We start from the raw sequence: 14683 nt of genomic DNA on the forward strand, positions 1-14683 counted from the left end.
TCACTGGGAGAAGTATAAATAAATGCCAACCTGATTACCAATCTAAATGATTCTCTTTTCCCTTGTGAGCATTTGAAATAATTATACCAGCATCATGCTGTTGGCAGAGATGACCAAAGAAAAATTGAAGGCTTTAATTATAAACCAGACAGACTAATACTACAACTTGCATTTTGCAGCAAGTTTCAAGTTGAAAATACTTCCTACTGCACTTCAGAATTTGCAATGCGGCAAGGAAATGCTCAAAAGTGTTGGATATCATTGACGTTTATAATCAAAGAATTACCATTGTTATGGCTCCGAAGGAGGCCGTTTGGCCCATCATGCTTTCACTTGCTCTTCAAACAAGAGAAGACTGGGATAAAGATTTCTCACGCAAAGATGACTGAGATTCTTTAACTGCTGGAGAGGTACCAGTAGGTGGGTGACAGGTTTGTCTCAATATTAAAACAAAACAGAGACAGCAAAAATAAATCCATCGGTTATGCCTCAATGCACCATAAACACTGAAATTTCTGCTCTAAATCTTCTCTCTGTCTTGATCTTGCTCTTTAGCTGAGTTTGAAGATTCTGATTAAAACTGCCTTTTCGTCTCCTAATGTCTCCTTATCTGTGGCTTTATTTAAACCACCTCAATGTTTTGCTGCATTAAAAGCAATATTTAAACATAAGTTCAAATCTCTGTTAAATTATATAAGCTTTACAGCTGACTTATTTTTTTGCCTAATTGTGTGAGCAGTGATTATAAAGAGACTAACCATTAACAACATAATCTCTGATTCACTGTCAGCAATGAGGCAGGAACTCTGTTACAATGCAGTAATATGATCTGTGTTTCAAGTCATCTGAATCCCTTGATGCATGCCTGAATTACTTTATAAAATTTCCAGCCTGCAACTCTATCTACTATGTCTGTGAAATCAAAACTTCAGGGCTCCTTGTTTGCTAAATAAAGTCTGTTTCAATTAATCGTATGGTCACATGGAAACATGTGACCATAGTGTTGGCTGTGGGTGTTTTTCCCCCCATGTGACTGGAAGTTTAACAATGTGCTTCACAGACCCATCCCTTGTTTTGCCTCCTACTGACCGAATTAATTTTTTGCGTGGCGTTGAGCTGAAGCTGCTGGCGAAAGTAATTCCAGAAGTGAAAAGAATAGCTGTGTTTTGCAAACAAAAGAAAGAGTAAGGGGTAGGTCTTCAACTCCTCTGTACATTGTGATATTTCAGGACTAATTGACCAATTACCACCGTTCTGAAGGCCAGCTGATGAGACTCTAATTTGTGTACATTGGCACAGAACTCAGTGGTACACAGCATCCTTTTTTCTAAAGGACACATTCCTCCACCCTTTGTCAAAACTCCCATTTTCCTGCCTCCCTTCGAAAGAACAACCTCTAATTTGCACCAGTTGCAACCTCAGGATATCTGTGCTTCACAGTTGATTATGTATTTTGGAAAGAGTAGTCACCATTTTTAAAGTAGAAAACACAGCATTACTTCACACAAGTTCCTACAAAGAGCAATGTAATAATCAACAAAATTGGTTGTAATGTTATTGATATATGTTGCCTAGAACACCCTTGAGAACTCTGACTGTATTTCGAATTGTGCCTTGGGCGCTCTAATGCCCATCTGATCGTGGCAGATGGGGCATTGCTTTAATGTTTTTCTGAAGCATGGCACTTGATAGTACAGTACTCCTATTGGGAATCTCAGCTGACACTGAGGACTTTGGAAGAAGATTTAAACGTACAAATCTAACTCCAAAGTGAGAATGTTACTATCTGAGCCTTGTCTGCAAAATGTGGAACTTGAGTAGGTACGCTGTCATGAGAGATAAGCAGAGTAGGCCATTCAGCCCAAGTCTGCTACGTCATTCAATGAGATCATGGTTGATCTGATAAGCCTCAACTGCACTGACTTGGCTTTTTCAGTACCTCTTGATTCTCTTTCTGGTTATCTATCCACTTCAGTTTTGAATATACTTAATGATGCAGCCTCAACAGCCCTCTGTGGAAAGAATTCCACAGATTTACTACCATCTCAGAAGAAATTCCTCATCATTTCTTAAATGTGCAACCCCTTATTCAAATTTCACAACATCCTTCTGATAGGAAGGAGACCAGAATTGCACGCAATATTCCAAAAGTGGTCTAACCAACATGCTGTACAGCCTCAACATGACCTCCCAACACCTATACTCAATACTCTGACCAATAAAGGATAACCTATCAATGCTGCCTTTACTATCCTATCTACCTGCGATTCTACTTTCAAGAAGCTATGAACTTGCACTCCAAGGGCTTTTTGGTCAGCAACCCTCTTGAGGACTTTATCATTAAGTGTATAAGTCCTGCTAAGGTTTGTTTTCCCACAGTGCAACACCTTGCATTTATCTAAATTAAGCTTCATCTGCCACTCTTCAGCCCTTTGGCCCATCTGGTCAAGATCCCATTGTAATCTGAGGTAATCTTTGCTGTCCACTACACCTCCAATTTTAGTGTCATCTACAAACTTACTTACTATACCTCTTATGCTCACATCCAAATTATTTATATAAATGATGAAAAGTAGTGGACCCAACACCGATCCTTGTGGCACTCCACTGGTCACAAGTCTTCAGTCTGAAAAAATCTACCACCACCACCCTCTGTCTTCTACCTTTGGGCCAGTTCTGTTTTCAAATGGCTAGTTCTCCCTGTATTCCATGAGATCTAACCTTGTTAATCAGTCTCCATAGGGAACCTTGTTGAATGCCTTTATTGAAGTCCATTTAGATCATGTTCATCACTCTGCCCTCATCAATCCTCTTTGTTACTTTTCCAAAAAATCTCAATCAAGTTTGTGAGGCTGATTTCCCATGCACAAAGCCATGTTGACTATCCCTCATCAGAACTTGCCTTTCCAAATACGTGCAAATCCTATCCCTCAGGAATCCCTCCAACAACTTGCCCACCACTGACGTCAAACTCACTGGTCTATAGTTCCCTGGTTTATCCTTACAGCCTTTCTTAAACAGTGGTACCACATTAGCCAACTTCCAGTCTTCCGGCACCTCACCTGTGACTATTGATCAAATATCTCAGCAAGTGGCCCGGCAATCACTGTACTAGCTTCCCACAGAGGTTTAGGTTACACCTGATCAGGTCCTGGGGATTTATCTACTCGGACTGAATAAATGCTTTCAGTTCATGGGCAAAGCAAAATGTTTTTATCTGAATCTAATTTTGTTTGTAGTTGACATTTAATTGCCTGTAGTGTTAGGTGAAGGGGTAAATGTAGGGGAATGGGTCTGGGTGGTATACGCTTCGGCGGGTCGGTGTGGACTTGTTGGGCCGAAGGGCCTGTTTCAACACTGTAAGTAATCTAATCTTAATTGAAATCTACAATTTAAGTTAGCTTGCTGAGCTTGAAGATTTTGCTTTCAGATGTTTCGTCGTCATACTAGTATTAAATTCTGTAGTTTTCAGCTTTCAGCAAGGACTTGAACAAGGCTTTAAGGAGTAGAGCAGTTCAACTTTATTCAGAAAGCAGTTGGAAGGGCCTTGTGACGCAAAGCTATCTCCCTACCCTCGGACTGTGGGACCCAGGTTCAAGTACCACTGGGACATCTCTGAACAGGTTATGAAAAAAATAGGTTTAATACCAGAAAGCAGTTGGAATTGATTGCTCATTTGAGTGGATCAGATAGGCCATTTGTGTTTGAGTATATCAATGCATATAACAACCACCTGATGAAGGAGCGGTGCTCCAAAAGCTAGTGTGCTTCCAATAAAAACCTGCTGGACTATAACCTGGTGTTTTGATTTTCTTTTTAACTGAGCATATAAAAGTAGCCAACTTTGTGTGACTTAGATGTAGTGCGCAACTAAAAGTAGAGTGCGCGAGTAAAGTTAATAAGGGAGTTAGGATAAGACAGGAAAGAGATACTGTTGCTTTTCCCAAACATTTCAAGCCTCCAAGAATTGGTTCTTACTCTGTTACAGCAGAAGAAGCTCGTTATTTGGTGAGTGTTTTTGAAATCAAAGGTTTGTTCTTTATGTAACGTTCAATGTTATTTAGAAACTTGTATAAGTTAATCAAATACATCAATGAATCAATATATAATTGAATAAAACAAATAAATGGTCCATTGGAGCACATGAAGGATAACAGAATGGATGATGTGTCACAGGCTGTAGCATTTGAGAGCTCCTTGATGCAAAAATTGTCCAAAGTGAATACATCTTCAGCAAGTATTCAAAGTTTGAGCAGCTTTGGCTCAGGGTTTATGAGCTGAAAGCTTAACTACAGATACTGCAACACATCTGGGAGGGGGAGGCTTATTTAGACTCTTTGTATGAGGATGCATTTGCACCTCCGTAACATATGGTCATCTGGTTTGGTCGGTGTGCGGTGTGTGTGTGACTGTAAGTGAGACAGGTTAGGGGACCCAGTCATCAGGATTCATAGCTTTTGCAACCGTTCAAAACATTTGAAATTTTTTCCACTTATCTGGATGAACTTGCTGCCCATGGCACTGTCGTACAAGAAGCAACTCAAGTGAGCAGAGCAAAACAGCATTTTGGAATGTCGCTGGACTAGTAATCCAGAAGCCCAGGCTAATATTCTGGTATCATCAGTTCAAATGCCACCATGGCATATGAGGAAATATGAATCCAATAAAAATCTGGAATTGAGCTAACCAAATAGTAACCATGTTTGTTTTTTAAATAGAAACAAAAAGTATTATCCACTAATTTCCTTTTTAGGGAGGAAATCTGCAATCCTTACCCAGTCTGGTCTACATGTGGCTCCAGACCCCTAACAATGTGGTTTGCTCCTAATGGCTCTCTGAATTTGCCCTCGCGTGCTGCTCAGATCAATGGGATTTGGGATGGGCTATAAATGCTTGACCAGTCTGCAACACCCACATCACAGCAATGAATAAAGAAAGAGCATACCAGAGAGGAGTGACTTTCATTCAGGAAGCTAGATTGTCAAAATAGTTTGGGCAGAGATGAGAAATGTACAAACACTTCTTTTATCAAGTGCGCACAGGCCTCCTAACTAATTAAATGATAGGTGGAACGTCAATGGAATAAATAGTGATGGATAGTTTGAAAGACACCATTATATTTACGGGAGATTTTACTCAACATATAAACGGGCAAAATGAGATGAGCAGAGGTAGCCTAGTTAAGGACTTCACACAATAATTTTGGGATAGTTTCTTTATATCACCATGTTCAGGAGCTGACCAGACAGCAGTTTATACTGGGCCAAATATTGTGCAAGCCATAGAATTAATTAAATTTACAGTGAAGATCCAAGATGATAGAGTCGGATGCTCCAACTGGAGCTCTCCCTCTCCTTCTGTTTATTTCTGTTTTTACCCCTCCCTCTGTTCTCTTGGTCGGTCTGGGCCCTGTCTCCTGGTGGCCTGAGATGAGTCCCAGGCCTGGTCTCTCAGTGGCTCACGGCAGGTCCCAGGCCTGGTCTCTCGACAGTATATTGGTCAGTCTCTTGGCGGCTAATGGCGATGTCTCAGCTCGGCATGTGAGTGGATCCTGCCTGGGCGTGCTCCCGAGGTACCGGGGAGAATGGATAGGCAGTGGTTTCAGCAGTAGCTACAGTATCTGCAGCAGCTGCTTAGAGAACAGGCAGCTGAGGTTTCCCAGAGAGTCAAACAAGCAGAGGACTCATTGAAGACTGGTGAACTTTTTGCTTATCCTTTATTTTCCTAGTTTAAACTATGGAATATTTTAATGTAAACTATAACTTATTTCTTTGGTTTTCTTCTATTCTATGAAATAATGCTTAACATTTTCACTGGAGAGACAGAGACTGTGTGGTGGTCTTATAAAAGTTTATAAAATCACGAGGGGCATGAATAAGGTGAATAGCCAAGGTTTTCTCCCCAGAGTGGGGAGTCCAAAACTAGAGGGCATAGGTTTAAAGTGAGGAGGGGAAAGATTTAAAAGGGACCTAAGGGGTGACTTTTTTTCAAGCAGAGTGCGTGTATGGAATGAGCTGCTAGAGGTGGTAGTAGAGGCTGAGACAATTACATCATTTAAAAGGCATCTGGATGGATATGTGAATAGGAAGGATCTGGACCAAATGCTGGCAAATGGGATTAGATTTATTTAGGATATAAGGTTGGTATGGACGAGTTGGACTGAAGGATCTGTTTCCATGCTGTATGGCTCTCTGACTGTAACTTTGTTTTTCTTACTACATTGTACCTAAGCCTTTTTGGTATCTAGGTACTTTGATACCTAAGATGGCACCATGTATGATGAAATTGTACACTTTTCACTGTACTCCTGTACTTGAGTACACATGACAATAAAACCCAAATCTGGAATCTAAGTCACTTCTCAAGTAGCAGTGTGACGATGGTGTGGCTATAAGCGAGGTATTTTGTCCTTGTTTTTTATTGATGAAGACAGGTTGCAGCAGAGGTACAGAGGAGTTTGCTTAAAGCTGAAAGAGCAAACAGCTTGTGAGGCCTTGGACTTTTTAAAAAAAGATAGAACAATAGAATCAGCCTGAATGGGTGGCGTCAAGCTCTCACGGAACGAGGATTTTTAGATTTAGCTTGCTGTACTTGCTAGGGTCTTGGAGCTAGAAGTGAAAACACTTATTCCTCTCTTACAGCTAAAAGCTGGGGTTCTCTTCCTGCTGCTACAATTGCATGTGAGAAATCCATTTGACTGAATTTGCCTTTGCCAAAGGTGTGTTTATGAAATGTTACTGTACTAGAACAGTAGTTAATATATTATTTTAAGCATTTTGATAGTTAACAGTTAAGCCAATTCCTTTTTTTATTTTTTTGCCTGTATTTTAACTTTGGTGTAAAAATAGTATGTTTTGCTTAAAGTCAATAGTTTGACCAATCAACTTGTATACAGAATGCCTTACGTTTACCTCTCAAAATAAGAGAAAGGAAGGGTCTAGACTCTGTATTTTGAGTGGGATTGGTCTGGTCTACAGCAGCAATTGTCATCTGACTGAAATTTTACATTCAGCTTAAGGGAGAGAAGAATGGGTCTGAGACTTTTAAAATGTAAATAATGCTACTTAAAGGTATGAAATCAGAGCTGAGTCAGTGATTTGGCAAATTTAGTTAAAGAATATCTCAAGATTGGTATAAAATGGCATAACACCAGGTTATAGTCCCACAGGTTTATTTAAGATCACAAGCTCTCGGAGTGCTGCTCCTTTGTCAGATGAAGCAAGCTAGGTGTGGCAGCAGATATTTAAGAGGCTAGTTCAAACATAGAGAATAGACACGTTCCCAAAGAGTAAGTAAAATTCCAAGGGATGGACCACCATCTGTTATTAACTAGAAATGCTAAAGGTAGTGTTCAACATAAAAGAAAGAAAAATACATCAATGTGCAAGACGGGTAGCAGATCAATAGATTAAACAGAATATAAAAAAAAGCAAAGAATTAGTAAAAGCTACAACAATTTAATACGTAATAAAGGATTCTATAAATTCTTTTTGAAAGAAGTTAACAATGTGTGTTGTTACTGTGGCAAGTTTCAAGAGAAATAATGGATAAAAGGGGGCTGCAGATTAATTGAATAGTGTTTTACATTAATTTTTGCTACAGTGAATAAATCAACACCACAGAAGGATGCTAAATCAGGAAATTGAAGATGAGAAGGAATTCAGGAAAATCACAATTGCCAGTGAAGTCGTACTGAGTACGTCATTGGAGCTGCAAACTGACAAATGCCTGGGTTACTGATGAACTTCATCTTGAAATTTTGAAAGCCGAAGCTAGGAAGATAGTTGATGCATTAGTTTTAATTTTCCAAAACACTCTGGATTCGAAGATGGTCCTATTAGATCGCAAGATAGTGAATCTAACTCTTTTATTCAAAAAGGGGAGGAACAGAAAGTGGGAAACTATAGGATAGTTAGCTGCACATGTCTCATAGACAAAATGTGCCAAGCTGCTATTAAAATTATTGCAGACTCTGTCAGAGTCAATTTCCCTTCCACAAAATGATGTTATGTTTGATCAATCTATTAAGGTTTTCTTGAGGTAACACACTAGATAAAGGGAAATCCATGAATGTACTATACTTAGATTTGCGAATAAGGTGCCATATCAAAGGTTTTTGTGAAAAATAAAATTTCTTGCTGTAGACAGTAGCACATTTGCATGGACAGTTGATTGTCTGCTTTCTGTTAGCCAGTTAAGGGGCATGTATAGGTCTTTTCTGCAATAGCAGGATCTTACAAATGGTGTGCAACAGGGTTTGGTGCTGGGACCTCCACTATTTATTTACATGAAGGATTGACACAAAATTAGATTGGAAAGGAAATAATGAAGCAGGAATATGAATCCTGCAGAAGGATATAAATGTGTTTAGTGAGTGAGCAAAGATATGGCAATGGAGTATAGTGTGGGAATATGTTAAATTGTTCATTTTATCCAAAATAAAAACATACAGGCTATCTAAATGACATGATGCAGAGAAATCATGTTGATCAGTGCTTGAATCATAAAAGGTTCATATGCAAATAAAGCAAGTAATTGGGAAAATGTTTAGAATGTTGTTTATCATGAGGGGAATTGAATACCAAAGTAATATGGTTATACTTATATACAGGGAACTTGTAAAAACACATCTGCAGTACTATACTCAGTACTGTTCAACTTTTTGTTAAGGAAGGATGTAAATGTGTTGAAGGCAGTTCAGTGAAGGTTTACTAAACTAACATTGAGAACGGGGGTTTGACTTGAGGAAAAATTAAAAAGCTAGATTTTTTTTTTAAGGCAGGTGCAAATACACTAAATCCACTATATCCGCGCATGATTTGTGAGTTCCCCTATCCGCACCAAAAAGTAAGTAGCAACAAAATTCCAACATCCAAAACTCGCATTTCTATGATTTTTACTCTTTTGAACCTGTAGTTTTTAACAGGCTCTGCAAATGTCATCGTTTGCTAGGGTTCTCGGAAACAGAAGCCTCATGATTTGGAGGAATGACTGGAGAATCTTGCTAAGCAAGGGGCTGAAAGGTTTTCTGGGGTGGATGGGAATGTGGATATGAGACTACAATCAGATTGGATTATTGAATGGCAGAGCAGATTCGAGGGGCTGAATTATCTGTTCTTCCATGTTCATATGTTTGCATCCTGGTTAAGTTATAGTGAGTAGGGCCAAACGTTGATTATAACAATATCTGTGGCGAGAGAAACGGTTAACATTTTAAGTCCAGTATGATGACTCTTCAGAACAAAAGTCATACTGGACTTAGTCACAGAGGTATACAGGAAACAGACCCTTTGGTCTAACTCATCCATGCCAATCAGATATTCTACATTCACCTAGTCCCATTTGCCAGTATTTGGCCCATATCCCCCTCAGCCCTTCCTATTTTGTCTCCACTGATGTTGCTAGACCTGTTGAGTTTCTAAGATATTCTCTGTGCTTGTTTCAGATTTCTAGCATCCACAGGATTTAATTTTTATTTCAGTAACAGCCTGTTCATAGAGGGAACAGAATTGGGTGCCACTGCCCCAGTATTTAAAGAATTTACTGCCTTCCTGCTGTTGTTGGATTGGGAGATGAAACCCTTCCCCTTTTCCCCTCACCAATTTTTTTTTTCTCTCAAATGTTTGGCCTTCTTTCCAGAAGGCAGAAAAGCCTTAACAGTGTAAGTCCCAGTACTTGCTTTCCATCTCCTCTCTCTTCCAATGAATGCATTGCTTTGTAATGTTTGCTGTGTCTCCTTTATCTGCAGATGAATGTACTGGTCGATACAGGGAGCAGTAACTTTGCAGTGGCTGGTGCAGCAAACAGCAATATAAAGACCTATTTTAAACCAAAATTGTAAGTATCCAGACATCATAAGGAATGCACTACATGCCTGTATAGAAGGGTGGGAAGTTTAGATTTAGCAGGATAAATCAATGTTGTTTTACAAAGTCAGGTGAAAGACCTCAATGTATTTTTGCACAAGTCATGTTGTGGGTTTACCACTGATACAATTGAGGTTGAAATGACTGGAGTGGGCTGGACAGGTTTGCACCAACATAGACCTTTCAAAGATTCAGGGGGTCCCCTAAGGGACTTCATATATACATTCCAAGTGAAATATTTTTGTTACAGACAGAAATAAGAGCGAGAAAGAGAGAACTGAGACCCCTATCCATGTTCCCTTCCTTTATAATCTATAATAAGTGTGGCTTTAAAAAGAAGGGGTTTCTTATGTGAGTGGATAATGATAACCAGCAACAAATCTTTTGAGTTTAAATAAAAAGGAATATTTATTCAAGCAATTACCTTGAAAATCTAATGCTACCTCCCTTCCTCCTTCCTCCCACTCACTCAAAATACAGGTGAAAAGCATGGTGTAGGCCCTAATGAAGAAAATGTTTTTGAAAGTTCAGATATCAAGGTGTGAACTCAAAAGCCCGGTTCATGTACCAAGGTCCATCACTGAGTTTTCTAAGAGTCAGACTCTCTGCAAATTACAAAGTGAATTACTTGGAGTCTTATGACCAAGAAATACTGTGCTCTCTCTGTGGATTTGGAAAGGACCAGGTTTGGAGACCATATGATTTTGCAGTCTCCTACTTTTGTCGCATGGGTATTTTTCCCCTTTCCTGTTGTGGCTGGGCTGCAGCTCTTGTTTTTAATTCTGTCATGGACAGGCAGCTCTTAATTTTAAAATCACGGGATTGCTATTGCACATAAAAAGGCCATTCAGCCCAGTGTGTCTGCACTGACTTGTTAAATAAACATCATTATCCAGCACTAATCGCCTGCTTTTTCCCTTTAGTCTTGATCATCATTTTTATCCAAGTAATCAAGCAAAGCCCCCAATCAATTGAACCTGACTTCAACACATTTCCAGGCTATCCATTCCATATCCGAACTATTTCATTTTAAAAAAGACTTTTTCCTTGCTTCTTTACAGATCACTTTAACTTTACTGGATAGAAGCAAATTACTGCGGATGCTGGAATCTGACCAAAAGAGAAAATGCTGGAAAATCTCAGCAGGTCTGACAGCATCTGTAAGGACAGAAAAGAGCTCATGTTGCAAATCTAACTGACCCTTTGTCAAAGCTAAAAAGAGAGAGAAATAGGGAGGTATTTATACTAGGCTGAGAAAAGGTGAGTCATGGCTCCAGAAGCAAAGGTAGCTTTGCTTCTGGAGCCATGACTCGCCTTCTCTCAGCCGAGTATGAATACCTCCCTATTTCTCTCTTTTTAGCTTTGACAAAGGGTCAGTTAGACTCTATGTCAGCTCTTTTCTCTCCTTACAGATGCTGCCAGCCCTGCTGAGATTTTCCATCATTTTCTCTCTTGACTTTTAAGTTTACTACTCCTTCTTCCTTTCATGAGCCTGCTCGTCATCTGTTTTCAGTGGAAACAGATACTCCCTATCTACCCCATTGAGCCCACACCTGATTTTCAAAATCTTCCCTAAGAGCGTTATGGATGTACATACATCATGTGAGCTGCAGCTATTCAAGAAGACAGGTCACTGTCACTACCTTTTGGGGGCAATATTAAAATTGAGACCATCGCGACCACCTTACCATATGGTTTCTAGCAGCCCCAAACATGGTGTTGACCTTAATCAGGCTGGAGTTAATCCATTTATTGTTTGCAAACATTTACCCTGGGAGTTTGAGATGTCATCTTTGTTTCAGAACGACCCTTTCAAGTTTGGAAGTACTTTTTGTGAATGGCTACAGGAGATAGGTGGTGACACCACTAATCTGTGAAGTGTTGCTTTGTCTTTGAAGATACTGTGGCTATTTTGGGATATACGAACTAATGGTGGGGTGACTCAGCTTTTTTGCAGCCATCGTTATTTATGTGAAAAATATAAATCTGTACAAGAAATTCTGGAATGGAGTTGAGTTCATACTTTAAAAGTTTTGAATATTACATGTGTTTATGAATGTGACGTTCTGTTGGAAAACACATGCACAGCTAGCTCCCATAAACAACAAGATAAACGGCCAGTTAATTTCTGTTAATCGACAGTCAAAGCCTCGAGTCTGGTATCACTCTTCTTCAGAACTAAAAGATGTTGGAAGATAGGTTTTTAAAGTACCCTTTGATAGGTTTGGAGGGGGGGGGGTGAATTGAACAGATGACGTAGTGGCCCAGTGCAAAGACAAATGGTGAACGAGCGAGAGAGAGATTCTACAATTGGTGTAGTTTAAGAGGTGAAAGGGAGAGAATGAGAGCTCTGTTTTGGAAACAAAGAAAATAAGAAACAAACCAGACTGGTGGGGGATGCGTGGAAATGAATGGGACAGGGACACCATGAAATAAAACTGGGACAACACCCCAAAATTCAGTTTTTGAAAATTATGGAATTTAATATTGATGCCCAGAGGCTGAACGTGCCTGTGATTAATAATGTAGATATGGTTAATTTCCATTGCTGTTTCAATGAGGGACAATAATTTACTAGGGCATTAGGGGAATTTCCTCAGGTTTTAAAATGTGTGATGAAATGGTTATTATCCACTAGGTTTTGTGTTCATTGTGAAGATGACACCTTCAACATGTGGGACAATTTCAGTACTTCAGTGTAGTCTCAGCCAGAATTAGGTGGGGCTTCAACTTGCATCTCCCAAGGCAGTGAGTGGTGCTATCGTTGAGCCAAAGCTGTTACTTTAAATGATTTATGCCAAGGCATAACAGCATCTTCTAAACTGTCGTCTCTCAGAACAAAGACAGCAGACTGGTGGACGTACCAAGACCTGCAAGATGAAACTGTATGGCTGATCCTTTTACATTTGCTGGATCAAATTCTTGGAACTTCCACAGAATTCTGTGGAATTCTAACAATTCTGTGGATGTATACACATCACATTGAGGTGCAGCCATTCAAGATGGTAGCTCACCATCACCTTGAAGGCAAGAAGAGTTTGACAATAAATGTGGCTTTATTAGTTTGCTTGAATCCCAGTAATATTTCTAAAAACAAATGGAGAGGAGTGGTTCATGAGAACATAAATATGCATCCAGCCCCATTGGGGTGTTAGTTGTCTACTTCTGCTTCACTTCCCTGCCTTATTTCCGTACCCTCTAATTCCTTTAGGTCCCCAGAACACACTCGCTCTCGAGACCATCCTTTAATGAATGTTATGTAGGTTGCTTCTGAAAAGAATAACAAGTTGTGAAGCATGTAGGGCTCTGGGCAGAAAAAGTGTCTTGACATGTCTAATTTGTATTTGGCACTCTGACTTAACACCACTTTTATTATAAATGTGGGTGTAAACATTTTATAGTCAAATTTTTCTGAATTGCATGAAGTTTGGATTAGTTACGCACATCGCTTGTTTGTATAAATTCATTATTTGACCGTGGTGGACAGTAGAGAGTGTTTGTAGATGTTGGATTATTTGATGTGCTGCTGGAAATTTGTTTAATCTGTGGAATTTAAACACGTTCTGTGATGGATTTGATGTGTGGTGTTTCTTCTGAAGGAATTTGGTTCCATTTTTCGGAAGGTTTAGGTAATTCATCCTGATTTGCACGCTTGATTAGCTAATCCATCTTTGTGATCAAAAGAGTTGTTTTTTTCTCTTTTCAAGTAATGTTGAAAATGGCTAAAGCTAAATTGTAAAGAACAAGGCTTCCATTTGAAATCCACAGCTGTGTGTGTATGGGGAAATCATCAAATGCTGAACCATTGAAACTCATGGCAAAATTATGTTTCTCTAATAGACCCTTTATTTTGAGGTGTGTAATATGTGTGAATTGATAGGAGGTGGTTCACATGATGATTTTTGTCAATATATTGAAACAGATTCTCACTTTCCCAGTATACTATGAGCTAATCTCCTTAGCCATTACTATGTTTTTTTGCAGCGTGAACCTTCTAAGGATCTGCCTTTTAACCAGATGAAAAGATTCATCTTAGACTCACTTCCTGTCTTCATTCCTGTTTTTCATATGTAGGACTAATTGAGAATCCACATGATCGTTTACCTGCATCTGTATCTAAAACTTTTACATTTCATGATTTTGATTTATTGTATCACTGTTCTGTATCTTTCTGCCTCTGTTTTATTTCAATCACATGTAGATTGGACCAAGTGGGATGGTTTGCATGTTTTCTGCATTAAATAGTAGCCTTTCACTTTAAATGTACTAAACTAAGATTTTCTTGTTCTGTCTTATTTTCCACGTGGGAAAGTGACAAAAGAATGTGGTCCAGATTCTCAACAGATTCCAGAAAGCAATTCACAATATTTATTGTCCATGACCCTTTGCCGCGTTAACTCCACTTGTCTCTCTACAGATGCTGTCTGATCTGCGTTTCTCCAGCACTTTGTTTTCATTTCAGATTTTCCACATCCATAATTCTTTGTTCTTGTCTTGTGACAATACTTACTGTTCAATTTGGGTGTGTTTATATACCATGTATAAAGATGAGAATTTCTGCCTCTATCTATTTAAAGGAACTGGCATCCAGCTCTCCGTATGGAACCATATTTTGGGAGGAAGGGGAAGAAAGGCTTTACCCTGCATTCAGAGAATAGAATAATATTAATCTCCAAGTTTCTTCCTTTTTGAGGCCATGTTAAATGGAAAGAAAGCACCAAACTTTGCCATTCTGGATTTCAGATGTCCTAAAGTATTTCACAGCTCGTGGGGTGCTTGTTGGAAGGTTCTCACTATTGCAATGGGCGAAACACAAC

General features: G+C 39.3%; 1 protein-coding gene across 1 annotated transcript in view; it reads left to right on the forward strand.

The window, feature by feature from the left end:
* Nucleotides 1-14683, forward strand: part of bace2 (beta-secretase 2) — a 79229-nt gene that overhangs the window by 8151 nt on the left and 56395 nt on the right. Inside the window, exon 2 of the mRNA XM_060833814.1 lies at nt 9749-9837. Coding sequence (XP_060689797.1) covers nt 9749-9837 — 89 coding nt within the window. The remainder of the gene's footprint in view (nt 1-9748; nt 9838-14683) is intronic.

The sequence above is a fragment of the Hemiscyllium ocellatum genome, chromosome 12, assembly GCF_020745735.1.
Source record: "Hemiscyllium ocellatum isolate sHemOce1 chromosome 12, sHemOce1.pat.X.cur, whole genome shotgun sequence".
NCBI lineage: Eukaryota > Metazoa > Chordata > Chondrichthyes > Orectolobiformes > Hemiscylliidae > Hemiscyllium > Hemiscyllium ocellatum.